General features: G+C 34.8%; 2 protein-coding genes across 3 annotated transcripts; both read left to right on the top strand.

Annotated features, from left to right (window-relative positions):
* Positions 1-437: 437 nt before the first annotated feature.
* LOC108192901 (protein PHLOEM PROTEIN 2-LIKE A10) lies at positions 438-2,327 on the top strand. Its single transcript, XM_017359432.2, has one exon. It carries the CDS (start codon positions 882-884, stop codon positions 2,133-2,135), a length of 1,254 nt encoding a protein of 417 aa, XP_017214921.1. The 5' UTR covers positions 438-881; the 3' UTR covers positions 2,136-2,327.
* Positions 2,328-4,362: 2,035 nt separating this feature from the next.
* Positions 4,363-21,529, top strand: LOC108228018 (uncharacterized). Of its 2 annotated transcripts, none has more exons than XM_017403475.2 (12): positions 4,363-4,559; positions 5,916-6,105; positions 6,176-6,250; positions 6,952-7,058; positions 7,800-7,860; positions 8,899-8,958; positions 9,056-9,130; positions 10,657-10,809; positions 11,415-11,469; positions 19,473-19,595; positions 20,669-20,901; positions 21,040-21,529. In XM_017403475.2, the coding sequence occupies exons 1-12, from the start codon at positions 4,528-4,530 to the stop codon at positions 21,049-21,051; spliced, it is 1,176 nt and encodes a 391-aa protein (XP_017258964.1). In that variant the 5' UTR covers positions 4,363-4,527; the 3' UTR covers positions 21,052-21,529. The 2 variants fall into 2 exon arrangements, with proteins under 2 accessions (XP_017258964.1, XP_017258962.1); XM_017403473.2 differs by having other exon boundaries at positions 21,035-21,529.
* The last annotated feature ends 383 nt before the right edge of the window (positions 21,530-21,912 follow it).

Raw genomic sequence — 21,912 nt, 5'->3', positions numbered from 1 at the left:
CAACTAATAAAGTAACAAATAAAGAAATTACAAAAGTAACTTCTGTATTTTCTGGATAATAAACAACACTTTTTGCGTATTTAGACATATATTTTACAAATTAATATCTCTTTCAGTAAATCTCGAAACGAGAGAATATCAAGTTTATAATCTCAGATGTAGAAGCAAAAAATAAAATCGCAGAAAAAATCCCAGACGCAGAAACAAAATAATATGGCTATCCTGATGACGAAAATAGATTATCTCTATCACGTATCACCTAACGTTCGATAATAAACAATACTTCCTCGACTCATTCATATTTCGTGATGTCCCTTTTACATGTTTCTACTTGTAAGTTGTAGCCTCTAGTTTATTTTATTTTCTTGAGAAAAAATCAAAGTACTAGTATCAATTATCAAACAAAGAATCTATCCACCTACTGACCTACATATAAAATCAATTAAAACTGTCAACGACCAAAAAATCATCCAACTTGCAAAATCTCTCTCCCCCTCGTCTCTCTATATCTCTCTCGATTTGTCATCACTTCTCGTTATTCAGGTCATCTCCTCTCTCTCTCTCTCTCTCTCTCTTTCCCCGTCTCTCCGTATCCATATCTGCATCTGTATATACATCTATAATCACATACACACACAGCACAGATTTTATTACTATATTTTATTTTGCTTTTTGATTCCCTCTTTATTTTCTTAACTCTATCTATTTCAAATTCCTGATTCCTCGAAATTCGCAACGCAAAAACGCTTATCCAATCTTTAATTCCATAGCTGATCACCCAGTCACCCCCAGTTTCTTGCTCAATTGTAATTTTTCGCAGCTCAGAGCCCTAGGGTTGTAAATCTAGCTCTAGGGTTCTGTTAATTCGTGTGTAATTGTTAATGGATCTTCAATTGGTGGACAAAAGTTTGAATTTCTCGCGAAAAAATCGGAAATGGTTGATTCTGTTAGCTGCTTTTGGGGTTTCGGGTTATGGGGTTTATAAAGTTTATAACTTGGAGTGTGTGAGTAGGAAAAGGAAGAGGCTTGTTAAGCTTTTAGGTGCTTTGGTTAGGCTGCTTGAGGTGGTTTCGGATTCTTCGGAGATGATTGGGGTTGTTTCCAGGGATTTGAAGGAGTTTTTGGAGTCTGATTCAGATCAGATTCCGAATAGTTTGAAGCAGTTGTCGAAAATTGCTAGATGTGATGAGTTTTCACAGTCGTTGAGTAGGGTTAGTGAGGCTGTTGCTTTGGGGGTTTTAAGGGGGTATAGGTTGGAGAGTGGGGGTGTTGAGGAGGGGAAACCGGGTTTTGTTGATGGGGTTATGGATAGGTTGACTACGAAAGCTGGGACGGGTTTTGTGTCTGTTGTTGTTGGTAGTTTTGCAAGGAATTTGGTGTTGGCTTTTCAAGCGAGTGGGGAAGGTGGTGAAGAGTTGAATGGGAGTCCGAAGTTTGGTGCGGTGGATGTTGGATTGAATTCGTCTAAGTGGATGGATTTGTTGGGTGATGAAAGGTGTAAAGTGGTTATGGCTGATAGTATTCAGACATTTGTGAGCACTGCAGTTGCGGTTTATCTTGATAGAACTGCGAGTGTCAATATTTATGATGATATGTTTTCTGCGTTAACTAATCCCAAGTATAGGACCCAAATGAGGGATGTTTTGGTGTCTGTTTGTAATGGTGCGGTTGAGACACTTGTGAAAACGTCTCATCAAGTGTTGACTAGCTCAAATTCAAATTCTGGACCAAATTCAAACTCTTCTTCTAGTGCTCCAAGCAAAACAGGAGATGAGCTTTTTGGACAATCTGGATATGCAACAAAGCTGCAGGAGAAAAACTCGTTCTTTGATATTCAGAACAGCCCGTGGGTTACAAATGTGTCGTCTACACTGGCAGTTCCAAGCAATAGAAAATTTGTGCTTGATATGACTGGGAGGGTCACTTTTGAAACAGTGAGATCTCTTGTGGAGTTCGTCTTGCGAAAACTAATGGAGGGCTTGAGAAGAAGTTTAAGTGTACTTCACGATGAAGTCTTGGGCAGGGGACTAGAAGTTATACAGTATGTTGGTGCCAAGTCATCTGTTATTGTTACTATATGTGTTGCCATGTATTTACATATCCTGGGTGGAACAAGGGCATTCTTGCCTGCTTAATTGGTCGACTTATCTCTACCTATTCAAACTGTTAATGTATTATTTAAAGGTGAAAATTTATCAACATAGATAATACGGCTGTATCTTAGTTGTTAGTCTAGCAACTTGCAACTTATGTTCCTTCCCTTGTGCAATGTGAATTGTGCCATTGTGGAATATATATTTTGTCAATGATAGAATTGTTAACTAGCATACCTACTTTATTTATGTCACCTTCACATTGAATTGTTAACTAGCATACCTACTTTATTTATGTCACCTTCACATTGAATTGTTAACTAGCATACCTACTTTATTTATGTCACCTTCATATTCATATTGAATTGTTAACTAGCATACCTGTATGATGTTTCACATCTGTATTTATGAAGCAACGTTTGGTTTTATCAAAACCAGCTGAACTGTGTTACAGAGTCTTCTCTACTTCAAGAGCTGACTAAACAGTTAGACTTTTTGAGATGATTTTGGTTTTCTTTAGTGTCATTTTATGAACATATTGGCAACCTCGACACATGTCTGTCTTTCTGTCATGGTGCGCAAGACCAATGTTCAATTTGTATGATATTATTACGTATATGCAGCATATAGACATCTCAAACTTCAGAATTTTGTTATTGGCACAGTCGTATTGTACATGTGGTTCAGAGTTCAAGCTATGAGTATACATTATTAACTCTTCCTCGTATATGTACCTTCTATGTTTTGTGCTTGTCTTCTGCGAGTTGTGTCTTCTTCTGATGCTTTTTTCTTCTTTATACAGAAAATATAAGTAATTAGTTTAGGGGTTATACCTAGTGCATCTACATTGTTTTTGACTTGCTTATTCATTTAATAAATTATTTCTGTTTTTGGAGTGAATTGATCATAAACATCCACCTGTTCGATCAAAAGATTCTGCACTGCCTTTTGGAGTTTTCTGACAGAATCGGAGGATACAATACACTGGCTAAAAGTCATAATTCTCATTAATCATTTCTCCTTATTTCCAGTTTGTTATTTTTACAGTTTCCTGTGATATCATCATAATCTTTCTGATTGTCCTGATTTATTTCTGTCATTTTCACTAACTAAGCCTATGTTGTTGAATATGGAGTTTCTACCAATTACATAACTCTTCCTCCATAAATGCTTCGGGTATGGATCTGCTGTGTGCAGATACAAAGAGTTGAACTTTCGCTGCTTCAGTAATTCAGCGCAGAGAGGAACCGTTTAATCTATCAGCAACCTTGTTATATGAGTATCACAAGTTAAGCTGCTCGCGCCTCGCGGAGAAAGAAACTGCTGTAATGTAGCATATCTGTTTATTTTGTTGTTTGTTAACATTCACTCCTTTGTGTTTTCGTAGAAGCTACTTTGTTATGTAAAACTGTATTTGAACCAAACAGAAACAGGGCAAACTGTATCACGTGATGACGTGAAGTTGTCATTTTGAATATGCAGCATACTTTCACATTACCTGCTGGTCTGAATAGATTTCAGATTTTCTCCGGTATTTAGAAAATCGTCAACTAAATTAATTTATCAAACCGAATTTCTGATTTTTTTTTTTCCGATCTCTGAAAAATCGTCAACTAGATTAATATGTTGAACTGAAATTTGAAGGAAAATCTTAGATACATCTTACAAATTAGTATTTTAGCTTTTTCTTACCATCTTCTCTGTTTATCATTGTAATTGAGAATGATAAATACGTAATTTGACTAATAAACATATAAAATATGGCAAAATCAGTATTATCGTAGGAATGACAAATAAATAGGAAAGGGATGATAATTTATTATTACAATTATATTGAAAATGAATATAGACAGGTATTATGAGAAAAAGATTTCGATAAAAATGACTATTATTATAAGATATAATAAATAGGTTTTTTAAAATTCGATTATGTCCCAGACAGAATTTCGATCTTGAAAAAAGAAAAATGTTTTCTATCTTTTCGGGTTGGAAAGACGTTTTAGGTCTACAGGTTCGGTCATGATACTCAACCCTGATAGATACTCCCTTCGTTTCAAATTAGATGTGCATTTTAAAAAAATCACACAGTTTAAGAAAAATATTAGAATATGTGGAGTGAGATTGATTTAGAAAATATAAATAAGAGATATGTGGTGTAGAATTGATTTTGAAAATATGAATTTGCATTGAAAGTTGAACTAACAAATAATTTGAAACAAAAAAATTTATTAAAACGACATATAAATTGAAACGGACGGAGTATCATTCTGATCTTCTCCCAACTTCCAAGAAAAAGCCCTAAAAGTTCCTTAAATTTCACTGACTTACTTGGACTCTCTCTCTGAGCTAAATCCATACCCGCTTTGGAAACCGTGCCTCTCTTCCCCTTTCCATTTAATCCACAACTAATTTGTAGCTGCTGCTGCTGTTAAACATGCTACGCGATGTTGTCGACACTCCGTCCCGGTATTATCTAGGGCTTACTCGTTTATATTTATCTCTCAGTAACATTGCTTTTTACTGTGTAATTCATCTGTTAATTACCTCTAATATTGAAATTCAGCTCCCTTATATGATGCATAGAGTCAGTGTTGTAAAAAGCGGGAATCGGACTTAATCGGTGAAGGCACCGTCTAGCGATTAATCGGATAATCGGAGATTAATCGGAGTGATTAATCGGATCATTAATCGTAATCAATTTAATATTATTTTTTTAATTATATATATTAATATAATTATATATAGTATAAATTTATAGTCATATAAAATCAAAAGATTAATGATTTTTTATAACACAAAACATGCCTTTATATACATATACAAGTCCAGTCATCTCATATATAAACTTGAATTTGATTGAATCTGCGAAGGAAGATATTGCAAATTTATGTAATTAGAGTTTAAAGTTAATATTGAAAGACTGAAGGTAATAAAACAACTTTAATTTATGTGTTTTGTCATTTCCGTGCCTTTTGTTTTATTTAAAATTAAATTTTAGAATTTTAAGATTTTTTTGCTTTTTATTTTTAATTTTTTTAAATTCACCGATTTTTGACCGACTTTTTCCGATTAATCCCGACTTTTGACCGATTAATCCCGATTTTCAGAAAAAACGATTTTTTCACCGATTAACGCTTAATCGAGACGGTGGCCGACCGAACAGCGATTAATCGGCGATTAATCCCGATTAATCGCCGACTTTTAGAACACTGCATAGAGTACATATATATGTTTAGACTCTCGATTCTACGCAGTTAGTTGATTACTGAATTACGTGTTCTAATTGTCCCCGATCGCGATGTTGTTATCTGATTATCCTTATACCTTGGAGTTTATGCAATAAGTTGATTAATGAAACACGCTTTCTAATTGTCGAATTACCGAGATTTTAGGTCAGTTGATGATCCCTGATAACGATGTTGTAATGTAAATATGTTTAGACTCTGGACTTGTGCAATATGTTGATTGATGAACACGCCTTTTACTTGTCGAATGACTGAGTTATTCAGTCAGTTTATGATCCCTGAGCACGATGTTGTAATGCAAATATGTCTAGACTTTGGAGTTTATGCAATAAGTTGATTAATGTAACATGCCTTTTAACTGTCAAATGGCTGAATTATTAGCTCGGCTTATGATCCCCGATCACGGTTTAATTGGTTACCCTGCAATGTCTTTATGTAAAATTAGGGCTAACTTTTTGTCCTGCAATGCTGTAATGTAAATTTTGTAATGGAATCAGCAACACGTCCTTACATTGTTGAGTAGATTCTTACAGTATAGTTTTTGTATTGATAATTTGATATGTTGGTTGGTACACAGTTGTGAGTTGTTGAGTATGGTGAGGAAGCACTCGAAATTAATTAAGCAAATCGCGGCGGAGGATCAAGAGGCTACTGATGTCGAAAAGGATCTTGGCTTTTGGAAGGATGTCATGGATTTGTATTTCGTCCGTGGAAAGGATTCGCGGAAGCGGCAAGATGATGATCTCCTATTCTTTGTCCGAAAGAAGGTATTCATTTTTCTGAAATTTGAATTGTAAATGCTTAATTTTATGTCTTATAATATAAATTTGATTTCAGAGCTTGCATGGATATGGTTTCAATGACAATATGGAGGGCAGTTCACCTTACTTTGTACGCAGGTGGGCACCGAAGGTAAAATAAACCAGAGTACCTGTTTAATCCTCTTCATGCCCGTGCGTTAGGTGGAAATTAGAATGCCCATTTTGACCTCTTTTATCAAGTTTAAATTGATGAACCCACATATGATTTCATTTTTATTGTTACTAACTTACTATAGAGATCCAAAACTTGGGGATAAGTTAATCTTCCTCTCTAGTTTTGTAAGTCATAAGCTATTGAGAGGTTCTTCGTGTTGAAGTTGTACCTATACATGTAAGTATAGGAAATTTGGTAGTCTTGACTTTATTCCAAAAGTGATGACATGGCTGTTCAGTTGTAATCTGTCACTCTCATCGTTTTTGCCATTGTTTCATTGTCCTTTGTGTTATAAAAGAGACTATGAGTCTGTGTTATGAAGAGACTTTGAGTTGCATCTGACCCTTTAATCATAGTCCATAGATGATCCATGAAAGTCCTTGATATTTTTTGCATTTTTAAGCTTTAAACCCAACTTCCCCATTTGGTCCTTGTGCTGAATACAAAAACAAAGTTTCTCATCTACCACCTTTTCACTTGAAAATGACATTACTTGCTAATGTCCACGACTTAATAATAGACGACCAATGAGCATATGACTTACGTATAATGTGTTGATCACTAGTTGAACAGCTCACAAGATCTCCATGAGTGTATACTATATGAAAATGACATACATTTTATGCATTGATCACCAGTTGAACAACTTGGTAGACGAGAATACAGTAGGTGTGGACTGGAGATGCTCATATTACTTGAACCTAATTGCCCACACTTCATTCAGTGTGACAGTTGCAATATGCAGGTATCTTCTTCTTCTATGTTGTTTCTTAGATGGATTAGTTCTTTAATTTTCATTTCGAGACTCTCCACGTGCATTTTGGTATGGTCTTATCCCATCACTATACTCTTCCTATTTTTAGAATCTGTGGAGATAGAGAGATTTTTCATCAGTTTAGATCTGTACATCTGGATTAGAGATGAAGCAAACACAATGTAATGCTGATGTTGAATAAAGTTCAGTAAAATTAAACATTATTAAAATATATCTCTACAACCTCTTACAATGGATAACTGTAAACCCCTGGAAAATTGTTTGTACCTAAATAGATTAAACATAATGGATATTCACTGCCCTACATATAATATTTCACATATTTCACTATTTTATAAAATAAAATTTCACTGTTATAGTATTATATTTTTTATTTTATACAAGTTCTAGTGTATAGTGAACTCATATGGTATGACTTTCTCTAATGCAAAGCATCAGACTGTCCACAGCAAACTATGCTGTATTACCCATTTACCCTTAATATAAATGGAGTATAATTATAATTTGTAGTAATTAGATATAGCTATTTGCTGTAAAAACATTCAGAGTGTTGATCTTGATATACTTTTGAATGAGTGTGAATCTCTACATTTATTTAAAACCTGCATGTCTTCCATGTTCGATTAGTTTCATGAACTTATTAAAATGTATTCCAATTTGGATATGGTTTCTTGTGGTTTTTTTTTTTTTTTAATTATTGTTTGATTTCAGTCGTCAGGCCCTTCAGAGGCATCAAGGCGATGAACAATCACCATTGTCTCCTATATATAAGGTACTTGTACTCGTAAATTTGCAACTGAATTGCACATCCTCAACCACTGTAAAGGTGCTTACTTGATAAGCATATTATCGATTATCAGTTTTCTGAATGCAGAATGACTGAATAAAGTTGACTTTATTCCTTCATTGGTTAGGTGTCTGGGGGGCTGCTCTTTCCTGAGGGCAGTCTCTGTTATGGAAAAAAAAAAAATTTAAAAACAAGGACAGGTTATAGAGTCTGGAAACCCATAAAGGATGTTGCCTTACTTTAGCCTTGCATATAGAGTGATGTACCTGTTTGTTTCTCCATCTGGCCATAGAATTGTACTTTCTTATCACTTATCTGAATGAACAATTGACTTAGGTTGTTTTAGAGCAGGACCGTGAATCTTTTTAGTGCAACAAAAATCTGCTAGGCTGCAACTATAGTAAATATTTACAGTGTAGTATGACTTTGTGATAGGAAAACAAGGAGCCTTCTGGCAATTATCAAATAGTTATCCAAATTATCACTTTTCACAAATTTTGACTTTGGCATATAGCCATGCCATGACGTTATCACAACATGGTGGAATTGAATATGTCTTACACATTACTGGTTAACTCCACCATTGTTCTGAACAATCAATATGTCCTTCCCTTCTGCCAGAGTTCAAATTCAGTCGGACAATTTTTGCAACTCAAAAATGTTACTTGATCGAGTTTTGTGATTATTCTTGGTGTTAAGTGTTTCTCTAAACATGGTTGATATTTTGTAGAAACTTAAAGTTATCATTGATACTTAAACAGTTATAATTTACCAAGATTTTTTGTAGGTTGGCATTATTTTTTTTTGTTAAGTCACGTTGCTATTTGTACTTGATTCCTGTCCCATGGCACTCTTATTATATGTTACATTTTAGTTTAAATTTCTTTGTTTGACATTGAAGGTAATCCCATCTCTGTCATCTCTTAGTGTAATTTAATGTCAGGATGCCTCTAAGTTTGGCTTGCAATTTTCTTTGAGCGCTTATTTATAGTAAAGATGCATGACATTTAGCTTTCTCTGCAGATTGTAAAAACTGTCTATGCATCTCCGAGCCGTGTTAACTTCCATTTGGATGCAAGAAAGGCTAGTTAACTTTTTTTGTTGATAATAATGTATTTTTAGGATTCTTCTTCAAACTTTGTACTTTGCTAATCGGTAACACTTGCTACAATTTATCCAGGAAGCAGAAACAATACCTGCCTATCCAGATATATGCTTTGCAGTTGATGACTTCGATTCAACTTTTGACGAAGTGGTAATTCCAACCTATAAATTTTTAAATGGCTTGTGTCTTGGCCCCTTTTGCCTGTTTCTTGATCCATGCACAAACTGAAGTGTTGGTTTTGCTGATGTGCACATGGCCTAACTTGTCATAGTGATACATTTAATTAATGTTGCATGTCATACACTTTCTTTGCATAATTATGTAATAAGTTAAGTCATTTTCAACCAAGGCCACTTCCAAACTTCACGCACAGCAGGGAAAGGTAGATTAAAGAGGGGGATTTATATTAAGATTGATCAGTTGCATTCATTTTCCTCCAGTTTCCTGAATGTTGTTTTTTAACTTGTTATTTGAAGTCTTTTCTTTATTCCAAAATTAGTCACCAGAAATTGGTCCGTAGTTCTTTAAAAAAACTAACTGCAGAATTTGCTTCTATGCTGGATTGTTTTTCATGTGTTTTTCATGTGAAGCACGAGGTCTAGCTGTTAGTTATATGTACAGTTTTTTTAAGATTATGTTTAGTCTATAGCTTTTTAGTTGACATTTATAATAGCTCATGCATCTCTGCTTCTAAATGAAGTATATTGCAAATTACAGTTGGTTTAATAGTTAAATCCCACTATTACAAAAATTGTTAAGTTCTTACAATCGGTTTAAGCTGAAGGAGTTAAATGAGGGGAACTTTGCACTAGGTTAAACATGTATGTAATGCTCTTTGGTTCTTCCATTCCACAAGTTTTTGCTAGAATCTGGTTAGTCTATTTTGCAAACAAATGCCCATCCCCTCCCTCCATCAAATTTAAAAAAATAAAATAAGAGATATATGCACCATCTCTTTCTTTACTCTAATCTTCATCATCCTATCTTTTTACTTCCAAATCTCTTTTTTTTTCCCCATTCCGGTAAACCAAATAGGGACTGTAATGTTAATCATAAGTCGAATTATAATCGATAATTCAACGTAACATGGAAATATCATTGTGTTGCATAGCTATATTTTGTTAATTTCGGCAGTCATCTGGGGGAATTCCAGGATACATCAATTATAGTTGGAACATATGGAAAATTAAACATTTTAAACGAGAAGTTCCTACTCAAATTATATAAATAATGTAACAATGTATCACAATTGTGATGGCTCGTGTGAAAAGTATCTTCTAGTTGATAAAATGATTCTTATTTGTTTTGTCAAAAGTTTATTTATTTCTAAAATGATAAGTTTATCTTTAACTGGTTACAGGTTCCCTCTCTGATTCCGTATCTTTTTCCTTGTGTATTAAAAAATTATAGTACATGGCAGGAAGAAAAGGCAAATAATAAAAGTAGTCCAGGAGATCTGGCAATGATTTGGTGTAATGTCCTAGTCTCGTTTCTTAGATAAAGATGAATGATTAAGAGTACGCGACTATAAGCCACACAGAAATTAAAAATTAAAACTGAAAAGCATCCCCTTTATGTCAAGCTAGAAAAAAGCCAAAAAGTATCTAATCAACTCAATACCAATTTTTTTTCCCAGATTTCTATGCAGTATCCATTATTTAAATTCTGCTTTGCAGGTGCTGACTGACACAGACCATTGTTACTGTGTGCTTCTGAATGCAAACGGTGGAGCAGCATTTCCTAGTGAAAAGGCACAAGAAGATTGTAGTTCTAGTGACAGTTCTTCATTGAAAAGTAAAACAGATACCAGAAAGTCAAACAAGACAAAGGTTTAATATGTTAATTTATGGAATTTTAATCATTACTCCAATACTATTGGGCTAAGTGTATATACAGAATATAAGGAGTTGTTATCTAGTCTTTAGTACTTTTCAAATGTAACTTTAGCTTATCTGGCTTTGAATCTGAGTTATGTCAAAACAGTTGGAAAGTGCTTTGGTGGTGCACTTGTGTGTTTTTGAGCTCATATGCATGCTGCATGCTTTTTTATCACTAAATATTGGATATTAGTCGCCGAATATTTATATTAATTTTTGATATAATATAGAAACGTTTGACTTCCAAGTCTGCCTGGAACTGGAGTGATTCTACTGTCTAGATGCTGTTTCTACTAGTTGCTTTGGTGACAGAATCAGCTTTATTGTTTCTTTTTCATCATTGTTTGCTCATAATTTTGATGATTAAAAAAAACAGGGCCGAAATTTTGTGGATAAGTCGCGTCGTGTCTAATAAAGTGGGTAACAGTATTGCTGTCCATTACTATACTTAAAGAGATTTTGGAATTTAAACGTCAACCTCAACTATTATTTGTCCACTTCAAATTTTTTTATTAAATGCCCAGCATATTGAAATGTTTGTTAATTTGTCGTTGCAGCTTACTCTTTTTTCAGGATTTGTCAGCTATCAAATGGTTCGGGAAGCATACGAAGGTATACTATTGAATTTTTTTATATCTATTGAATTCTATATTTCTATGAAAAGGCTGCACATCCATCAAAAGAACAAGTTAATATACATCCAGCTGAGAGCCTTAAAACTAAAAAGTAGAACTGTAGAAGTATCAGGAGACTAAACAGTGTAAAAGGCTTTACATAGAAATTTTAAAAGTGCAAACATATATATATATATATATATATATATATATATATATATATATATATATATATATATAAACAACTGACACTTAACTAGACAACTGACACGGCGCAAGAATAGGAGAAAGAGGCTTGGAAGACACGGATAACCCTACGTCCTGTACTTGTTTTGTACTGTACAAAAACATACTATATATTATAAAAAATAAAAACAACCTACTTTTCAATTTTAAAATTTGATATTGTTAATACTATTTTTATATAAATAAATTTATTTTTATTATGATTGTTGAATTGTATGATTTAATGTTTTATTTTAATTTGTTTATATTTTGCGTCATTGATGAACTAAAAAAAATACAGTACCGTGTAAATTTTAGTTAACTTAAATTTTTTATGTGATGTATTTTCTTGTCTCTGTTGAATTTAATATTTTTTTCATATGTTCTGTAATTTGTTTGTTATATAATTTAATTTTTTGTTGTATGTTTTTTTATCACATTGTTGTACCTTTTTTTATAATATTTTTTATGTTCTGTATTTTCTTGTCTATATTAAATTTTATTTTTTTTCTCCACATGTTCTGTAGTTTATTTGTTATGTAATTCAATGTTTGTTACATGTTCTTTTTTGTCACATTATTGTTTCTTTTTTTCTTTATAAAATTTTTTATGTTCAGTATTTTTTTGTTTATATTGAATTTTTTCTCCACATGTTCTGTATTTTATTTATAATATAATTTTGTTGTTATATGTTATTTTTTGTTACATTATTGTACATTTTTTTATTATAACATTTGTTATGTTCTGTACTTTTTGTTTATACTGAATTTTATTTTTTTCCTCCGCATGTTCTGTAGTTTGGTTAATATAATTTTTTTATTATATATATTTTTTGTCACAATTTGCACCTTTTTTCCTTATAACATTTTTTATGTTCTGTATTTTCTTGTCTATATTAAATTTTATATTTTCTCCACATGTTTTGTAGTTTATTTATTATATAATTTATTTTTTAGACTATATTTCAAGAATATAGCAAAAGTTATAAATTTACAATATAAATATGTTGTGGTAAAAAAAAATTAAAACTAACAAATGTAGTTAACATGAAGAGTAAAGCAAATCCTGGCAGCGTGAAGCCGTGGACCATGTGTCTGGGTTTTCCACATCAGGACTAGCGTGCGTCTAATAGCATTTAACTTCTACGGCTGAGATTAAAAGTTCCCAAGTTACCACGATTAGGGAGTTCCCCGTTGAACTATCCCATATATATATATATATATATATATATATATATATATATATATATATATATATATATATGGGGAAAAAGCTAGACCTAAATCTCAACGGGGGCCAATTCAAAATAATATTAAAACATATTTGATACAAAAATCAAAGTAAAAAGTAATTTACATATAAATTAAATACCCTACTTTTTGTAAATCCCGAAATCTCGAAATTCATTTATCAAACTATTAGTATTATAAAAAAGTGAACCAACTCCTATATGTAGTAAATTTAACTGTTGAGAGGGGGGCCAAAATTTAAAATTTTATATTTTTTAACAAAAATATACATATAAAATAGAAAATGTATTGATATTATGGGGACCTTAGGGGTGGCCATGGCCCCCCTTGGCCCCTATGGTGCTTCGTCATTGTCTATATGTGAACTTAAAAGAATTAGTCTGAGAAGTTATGTGAAATGCTGTATCAAAAAAAGCTTTAGAATTAAACTTGTCCTGATCATTACCATATCACAAAATGGCTCTCTCTAGAAGCGGCAAGAGCGACAGCTATGGCGATTTTCAAAATTTGAACTCAACAGTCAGAAGTAGGGTTTCTAAGGATGGGAGATGGGAGCTTGTGGACAAGCAACTACTAAGTTTCATCTGGGCTCACAATGAATGGGTAGATAGAGAGGTGTTAGAGAGGTTAAATGTAAGGGAGGAAGCAGCAGTCAATGTAGCTTTAGATCAGATACATAAAAGGAGCCTGGAAGCATTCAAATATCAATCGGGGAAGGAAGAGTTATCAAGAACTTACATGGATGTGTTGGGTAACACAAAGGGCTTTCAATCTGGGGAAAATAGGGCGTTGCAGAATGAATGGAAGCAGGTAAAGAGCAGAAAAAGAAAAGACACTAGTCCAGGTAAGCAAAGTAAGGGGGTAGTAACTATTTTTTTGCATAATATTCCAGTGGAGGCTACGGGAAGAGAAATTTGGAGTCTGTTTCAATCATGTGGGCGTGTGGTAGATATTATACTGCCAAGGAAAAGGGACATATCGGGGAAAAGATATGGTTTTATTCATACAGATAGTGAAAGAGAGGCGGGGGCGATAATTAACAACGCCAAGATGGATAGATTGTTAGGCAACAGGATTAAGATGACGATCAACAATGGGGTAAGCAACCCTAAAATTGGTAAAGGGGCTAAGGAGACCATACCTAGTATGAATTTCAACAGGGGCAGAATAGCCAAGGAGGATGTAATCAAATCATCAAATAAGGAGGAAAAGGTAGGAGACTCCATTAAAAATTCTGGAGAAGATGATAAAGCAGAAGGAAACATTTCTTTCAGTAAGAAGATGTTTGAATTCATAGAAGTGGAGATTGATGAGGAGGTGGAGCAAGCACTTCTGGGATGTAAGATAGGATACACTTGGTTTGATGCGGAGGTTGAAAGTCTGCAAGAAACTTTTATACAGATGGGATTAGGAAAGTATAAAGTTAATTCATTATCATCAAGAAAATTTCTTATTAGAAAGGATGAAAGTGACAATTGGGATGATTGGGACAAAACAGACATGTCGGTGTGGTTCTGTCAAACTAGAAATTTTATTGAAGAGGACTATGTTATTTCTGGAATGGCTTGGTTAGAGTGTAAGGGATTACCTATGCCGGCATGGAAAGAAGAAAATCTAAAAGCTTTTACAGATAGACTGGGACGTTGGATTAGTTGGTCATATCAAAGCGATGGATTTGGGGACTTCTTCAATCCATTAATTTGCTTAGACACCACAGATTCTGATTTGATTAGGGATGAGCTAACTATCATGTACAAGGGAGCACATAAAAAGATTCGTTTTGAAGAAGTTCTAGACAAGAACTATCTACTGGGAAAAGTTCTTCCTATGGAGTTTTCGCAAGAAAAGACAAACAAATCTCAGAAAGATTCGGCAGGAGGAAGTCCAGAAGTATCAGTAGAATTAAATGGCAAAGATCAGGAGCAGGAATCCCAAGTAGATCAAACAGTTGGTCCGGGTGCAATTGTTACTGTATATGTTAATCATGAGGAAAAGGAAATACCTCCTGTGACACAAGAGACACCTTGAGAAATTTGGTATGGCATGTCAGCCTTCTAGAGGGTTATCGGGAGGTTTGGTCATTTTTTGGTATCTTGATAGGGTGAAATATGTGGCTTTGGCACAGAGTCAGTATTGGATATGGGTTACTCTCAAGCTTCCACATGTGGATTTCAGATTTCACATAATTAACATTTACAGTCCTTTAACCCTGGACAAAAAAAGAATACTATGGAGGGAAATGGCTAGCATACTAGGACGCATTAAGGATGAGCCTATCTGTTTTGTGGGGGATTTTAATTGCATTAGAAGTGATATAGAGAGAGCGAACTGCGTTTATAAAAGAAAAGATGTGGAGGAATTTAATGAGATGATTGAGGATCATAATCTGTTGGAAATAAGCATGACAAATGGGAAATATACATGGTTTGGACATGATGGAAAAAGGAGTAAACTGGATAGAATTTTGGTGGATGTACTGTGGTTTAAATTGACAAGTTGGAAGGTTAAAGCTTTGAACAGAAAACATTCTGATCATAAGCCTTTATTGCTGTATAGCAGTGTGGAGAAGGTGGTTGCTAAACCGTTCAGAGTTTTTAATTGTTATCTGAATGATACGTTGGCTGAAAGCATCAAGACAATGATTCAGCAGGGAGATGGCTGGGAGGATATATCTCTTACTCAAGCTGTGAAGAAAATAAAAGCTATTATTAAATGCAATGCAAAGGGAGGCAAAGGGGAATTGGACATTGAAATCAAGCTGTTAGAGCAGAGACTAACAGAATTGGATGAAGATGAATATGATATTAGGTCAGTACAAGAGGTCAGAGACAGGTTACAAAAGTTGTATGTCATGAGAGATTCAATGTTAAGGCAGAAAGCAAGGATGGATTGGGTGGCTCTGGGCGATGGAAATACTAAATTTTTCCATCAAGCTATCCAGAAGCGTAGAGGAGTGAACAACATAATCAAGTTATTTTGGAATGGGGTCTGGATAACAGAAGCTGGTCAAATCAAGGAAGCTTTTCTACAACATTATTCTCAGTTTTTCAAAAGCAACCACATCAAGATACTCACCCTTGGTAATTTACTTCTGCCAAGGCTTGCAGATGCAGATAAAGATCATATGGTTAGAAAGTTCTCAGTCTTGGAAATCGAAGCGGCACTGCATTCTCTAGCAGAAGATAAGGCACCGGATCCTGATGGGCTCAACATCAGGAGCCTCAAGTTTTTGTGGCCATTCATTGGAAGGAAAATAATTAGCTTCATTGATATTTTCTGGTAGTCCTCTAGTCTTCCTCAAGGTTTGAATTCATCTTTCGTTTTTCTTATTCCTAAAGTCACTACTCCAGGATGCATTAAGGACTATAGGCCTATAAGTCTCATTAATTCTGCAATGAAACTACTCATGAAAATCTTGGCCACAAGGTTAGCTTCTCATATGTCACTTCTAGTAGAGGATACTCAGACAGGCTTCATAAAAGGCAGACAAGCTTCAGAAAGCATTCTCCTTGTTAAAGAAGTGGCACATACAATTCAGAGAGGGAAGGGAAAAGGCTTAATCCTCAAGCTAGACTTTGAAAAAGCTTTCGACACTGTTAATTGGGAATTTTTGCTGCAGGTCCTAATGAAAATGAACTTTGATCAGAAGTGGATCTCTTGGATTAAGACTTTATTGGAATCTATGCGAGTATCTATTTTGGTGAACGGATCTCCTACAAAAGAATTCATCCCTCAAAGAGGACTAAGGCAGGGAGACCCCATTTCTCCTCTCCTGTTTAATTTAGTGGGGGAAGTGCTTAGCATTATGCTTAAAGAGGCAGCGTCCAAAGGCATCTTTAGAGGTATATCTTTTACATCAACTTCAGAGCAAATTACACATCTACAATTTGCAGATGATACAATCATCTTTTTGGATGGCACATTATCATCTGCTAAAGGTGTTAAATCAGTTCTACAGTGTTTTCAGTTGCTATCAGGCTTAAAAATTAATTATGAGAAGAGTGAAATATTCGCTTCGAGCTCGGTTAACAATGAGCTCAGCGAAAGTGCAGCAGCTATAGGATGTAAAATTGGGGTGTGGCCATTAAAATATCTAGGTTTGCCAATTGGATGTTCTGCAAAAAGAGAAGCATTCTGGGAGCCTCTGATCAAGAAAGTTAAGTTGAAGCTTGCTAAGTGGAAAGCTGATTGTCTGAATCAGGCAGGAAGGTTGACCTTAGTGAAATCAGTGTTGGATAGTCTCCCTTTGTACTGGATGAATTTACATCAAATACCAGCAGCAGTTGTCAAGAAGCTAGAGTGTGTTAGAAGGAATTTTTTGTGGGGACACATGGATCCATTATCTCATAAAAACAGGAAATTACACCTTATAGCTTGGGAGAAGGTTTGTAGATCAGAGTCAAGGAGGGTTAGGCATAGTTCCAATAAAAGTGAAGAACCTAGCATTGCTAGGAAAGTGGCATTTTAGGTGGATTAAGGAGAGAAATAGAAGCTGGAATAAGTGGTTAAGGAGCAAGTATAAGTGTGATGTTACTAGCAGGTTGCAGGAGGAGAGCAACTTTAAATCACCTTCTGATAGTCTCAGAGCAATAATCAGAGTGGCAAACATTCCAGAATTGAGGGAAGCTATAGCTCATAATAATTTTCAGTGGAGTGTGAGTAATGGTCAGTCAGTGTTGTTTTGGGAGGACTGCTGGGAAGGAAATAAGCCTTTGAAGGACTGTTTTAAAAGACTTTATTCATTGTCTATATTCAAAAGTATGTCTATTGCCAGTGTACTAGAACAATGGTCACAAGGCATTCCACTGGAGGATCATATGTTCTGGACCAGGCCACTTAGGAGCTGGGAAGTGGAAGAAGTCATCAAACTAGAGTCAATTGTAAAGAAAATTTCTTTAGGATCTGACAAGGATGTTCTTAAGTGGGCAAACAACAAGAGTATTTATTCAACAAAGCTTGCAACAGAGTTACTTTGGCATAGCAGTCCACAAATTGATTGGAAGTTTGTCTGGAAATTGAAAGTCCCTCAGAAAATCAAGTTGTTTTTGTGGAAGGTTCATCTTGGTATTCTTCCAACTAAATCGTTATTGGCTTCCAGAGGAGTCATCTCTAGCGACGATGTAGCATGTTCATTGTGCAGAATGGAGAGGGAAACAGATGTTCATTTGCTTTTGGAATGTGAGATGTCCAGGCAAGTATGGAATAATATTTCAGCATGGTGGTTTCTAAGTTCTCTGTTGCCTAAGAAAATTTCTCTTAAGAGCTTGTGGGATCAGTCCAAGAAATTTTCAACTAAGAAGGCAAGGCAGGTTTGGAAAATAGTTGTCAGGGCATCATTGTGGATTCTTTGGTTGGCTCGAAACAAAGAAAATTTTAATCAGGTTAAAACAGATGTGCAGTCCTTGGTAGCTACGATTAAACAGCAAGCGAAAGAATGGTGTCTGGCTTTTAATCTCATACACGAGAGTTCTGTAATATGGTGGAATGGTAATCCAATGGGGGTTTTGACCAATTCTGAGAAAATGCAATTCAAAGAACTCATGAGCAAGGCAGCAGACTTAGTTGGCTTTGTGGACGGATCATTTAAATCTAAAAATGGCCTTGTAAAGTCAGGCATTGGAGGTGTTATATACAGGAAAAATGGAGATTGCATTTTTTACTTTTCAGGCCCATCAAAAGTTAGCAACTCTTTTGATGCAGAATGGTCAGCTCTGGACTTCATGGTAAAATCTTTTGCATCTTCCATATGGAATAAGCGGAATTTAGTTATATATTCGGACTGTAAAAAGCTAATTTGCAAATATTTGGATTTGGCATCAAATATTGGGAGAGTGCAAGACGAACTATTAATTTCTACAGGGAGTCACAATAATATTATGGTTAAATACATTTTGAGAGATTTAAATTATGAGGCAGATTATCTAGCCAAGAAAGGTGCAGATACCAATGTCTCAGTCTCACATTGGGTTATGAGTTAACCATGCTTAGTTGTACAAACCAAATGAGTGAGCAGGATCAAGCTGTTGTTGAAGATGTTGAGGTGCATGCTCAGGAGGAGGCTGGAATTCAGGTAGATGCTGCAGGTGAAGAGGTGGAGGTCGTAGAGATTATAGACTGGGCTGTGTCTTTTGGGTTTCTCTGATCTGGTTCCAGGGTTCTAGATAAGTTATGAGATGGTAGGTTTGTTTTAGTACATTCAAGAAATATTTTATGGTATCTAGGCAAGTTAAGGAGAAAATTATCTTTGGGATAGTAGTTATTTTGGTTGGGTTATGTGCTGAAACATATTTAGATATGATCTACTCTGATGTAACTCTATTTTATCAATGAATTTCCTTGCCTTTCGAAAAAAAAAAAAAGCTTTAGAATTTGGTTTAGTAATCAATATAGCGTGGTCACTTTCTTCATTTTATAAATGTAGTTGAATCCAATCCCTTAATATGAACGGTTGTCACTCTGCTTTAGTATGACTATACTTGCATTTGTTCTTTCTTAGTTCAAAAACTCCATCTCCTCTGATATACAGAGGGAAAATCTGGATTCGGGAGCCTTCTATCTCTTGGTAATTCTAATGGCAAAACAGATAGGATATACATGAAAGGTCCCGGAGGACGTGGACAAGTTGAAGTAGCCGTTTCTGGTGTTTTAGGTAAATGCCTTTTTTTTTTTTTTTTTTAAATCTATGGTGATATCTTATCTTGTTCTCATTGTTTCTAGATAGGATTTTGTTTCTTTTCACTTTCCTGCATTTTGCTTCATATTCTTGTTTATGCGTGGACAGTATTTGACATTTTAGATTTATAGGCTCAAAAATTATACTTTTGACTTGCAAGTCGAAGATACAAGTGAAAGTAATTAATAATTTGCCAAATGTGCTAGTTAGATTATTATGATTTACTGCCTAGATTTCTACCAAGATTCAAAAGCGGGGTTTCAAAATGTGATCTCCTAAATATCTTTCAGTCTCCAAATCAGTATTTTGATCGATTAATGTCTGTTAGTGACCATGATTAGTCAATTACTAAAATATGCAAGGGGAATATATCTTTATTTAGATTATTATCCCATATATAAACAGAGGCCGTTCTATCTATAGATATCTGATATTTAGTCCTGAACTTTTTGTGATGAGGATTCGATAGGCTTAGACTTGTGATTTAGGAATTACGTTCATTCTTTTCATTAAATCACGGTACTATATGGATTGCTTTCTTATAGTGTACTGAAATCGGTTAATCTCCAAAGTTTGATCAAAGTTTATTTTCCTTCTGCATAAATGTTTGCCCTGCAGTGAAACTTTAACTTACTATTACCTTTACACAGTTGTTTTCTAATAACAATATATTATATTATATGAATACCCCTTTTACATGCTTGGGATATATTGTTTATAACTTTATATGTACTCCGGCCAAGTTAACAGAGATTCACTTTAGTTATCGATTTGTTTCTGAGTAATAGTTTACGGAGAACGTCCTTTTTTTATGCTTCTGAATAAATCTGTTAACATTCTTCATTTGAATCTATTAGCTAGCTCCTATTTAAATTTCTGACTATCAAAAGCCTTCTGTTTCTTCAAGTTATGACCCCTTCTGAGCCTGTTTCCGGTTCTTAATATCTTAAATATGCCTATGATAATTGTTGTAAAGTACTACTGAATCTAATTGTTTCAATGTCTCCGTAACTTCTGTCATCTGCTGAATCATGGTGATACCAAATCAGATCAGAGCCTGCAGATATTATCACCTCACTCACCAGGCCAATCTTCCAACAGAAGGTTCCAATTTGGTGAAATTGTTCGTAGAGCTGCAAATGTTGCATCAGTTGCTGCAAAGCATGCCTATGCAGCCGCTGGTGCAAGTCAGACTTCTGATTACGAGATGCTTCCCCTCAAATGCTGCTTGATGTCCATATCATTGCCCTGGGACCATATCGCTTATGATCTTCTTTTTAAGGTGAGATACAAATCCTAGAAATTCTTAAGAGTTTGGATTTCTTTTATTACAGTATCATCCCTGCTAGTAATGGCCTTAAAATAGCACATTAACCATCAACCTGAAGGCTGACTTCTGTCTTGTGATTGCGTAGAAAAGTCCGCCCGTTGACATGTAAAGAAAGTTACCCAAGATGCAAGGTAGCCAAGACTGGAATATACTTCTCTTGTAAAGTCATTGAGTCCACATATTCGTGAACCGAAACGAACAAGGAGCAAGTATCGGCCTAAACAATGGAATGAAGAAAAAGAAGAGGTGTATATAATTTTATATATGAATCATCAGAGGCATTTGAAGCCCTCAGGCCTCTGTACTTGTGTGCTGGAAGTCATAATCATGTAATAACCATGGTCCATGAGGATCTGTAAATGTACCATAGTATGAGTTCAATTATTTTATTTTTTGCATCATAGTAGCAAGTAAAAAATATTTATGTCCGTTAGGATTTTACATCAGGATTTATACTGTACATAATCTTGAACCCGTGTGAAGTATGCCCTATTGATATCTGGAGCACGGTGATCATCTTTTCTATTCGTTTGTATTTCTACGCTGCAATTACCTGTGTGAAGTTATGTTGTATTTTGCACATCTCTGACTAATCTTGAAGGATGACTAGCACACTATCCCACCACTGTGATTACCTATTTAAATCGCTCGTGAGAAATCGAATTTGGGATCGTGAGTCTACCCACACAGTCTCATGTGATGGGACCCTAAAGATCTGAAAACCGGACCACTTATATTAAGAATTTGCATCTTTAGGATCAAGGAGTTGTTACGACTGGAAAACTTGCAATTTTCCTGTCTCTTAGTACCCGACGATTCTCCACAGCCGCGAGAAATCTTATGAAAATGGAGTTCTGATATTTACCTATTTTGTCCAATCTATTATTTTCATTCCGTCAAAGCCAGACAAACACAACAATAACGAATATAAACAAGTTAGGGGCGAAAATTTTCGAATAGTAC

This window comes from Daucus carota, chromosome 6, assembly GCF_001625215.2.
Source record: "Daucus carota subsp. sativus chromosome 6, DH1 v3.0, whole genome shotgun sequence".
Taxonomy (NCBI): Eukaryota; Viridiplantae; Streptophyta; class Magnoliopsida; order Apiales; family Apiaceae; genus Daucus; species Daucus carota.
This window is presented reverse-complemented; position numbering and strand designations above follow the sequence as displayed.

Excerpts from the sequence above, each read along its gene's own strand:
- LOC108192901 (XM_017359432.2), top strand. The coding sequence starts at position 882 with ATGGATCTTCAATTGGTGGACAAAAGTTTGAATTTCTCGCGAAAAAAT.
- LOC108228018 (XM_017403473.2), top strand. The coding sequence starts at position 4,528 with ATGCTACGCGATGTTGTCGACACTCCGTCCCG. Across the intron at positions 10,810-11,414 it reads GAAAGTCAAACAAGACAAAG|CTTACTCTTTTTTCAGGATT; the intron begins GTTTAATATGTT and ends TTGTCGTTGCAG. Across the intron at positions 19,596-20,668 it reads AGCCGTTTCTGGTGTTTTAG|ATCAGAGCCTGCAGATATTA; the intron begins GTAAATGCCTTT and ends ATACCAAATCAG.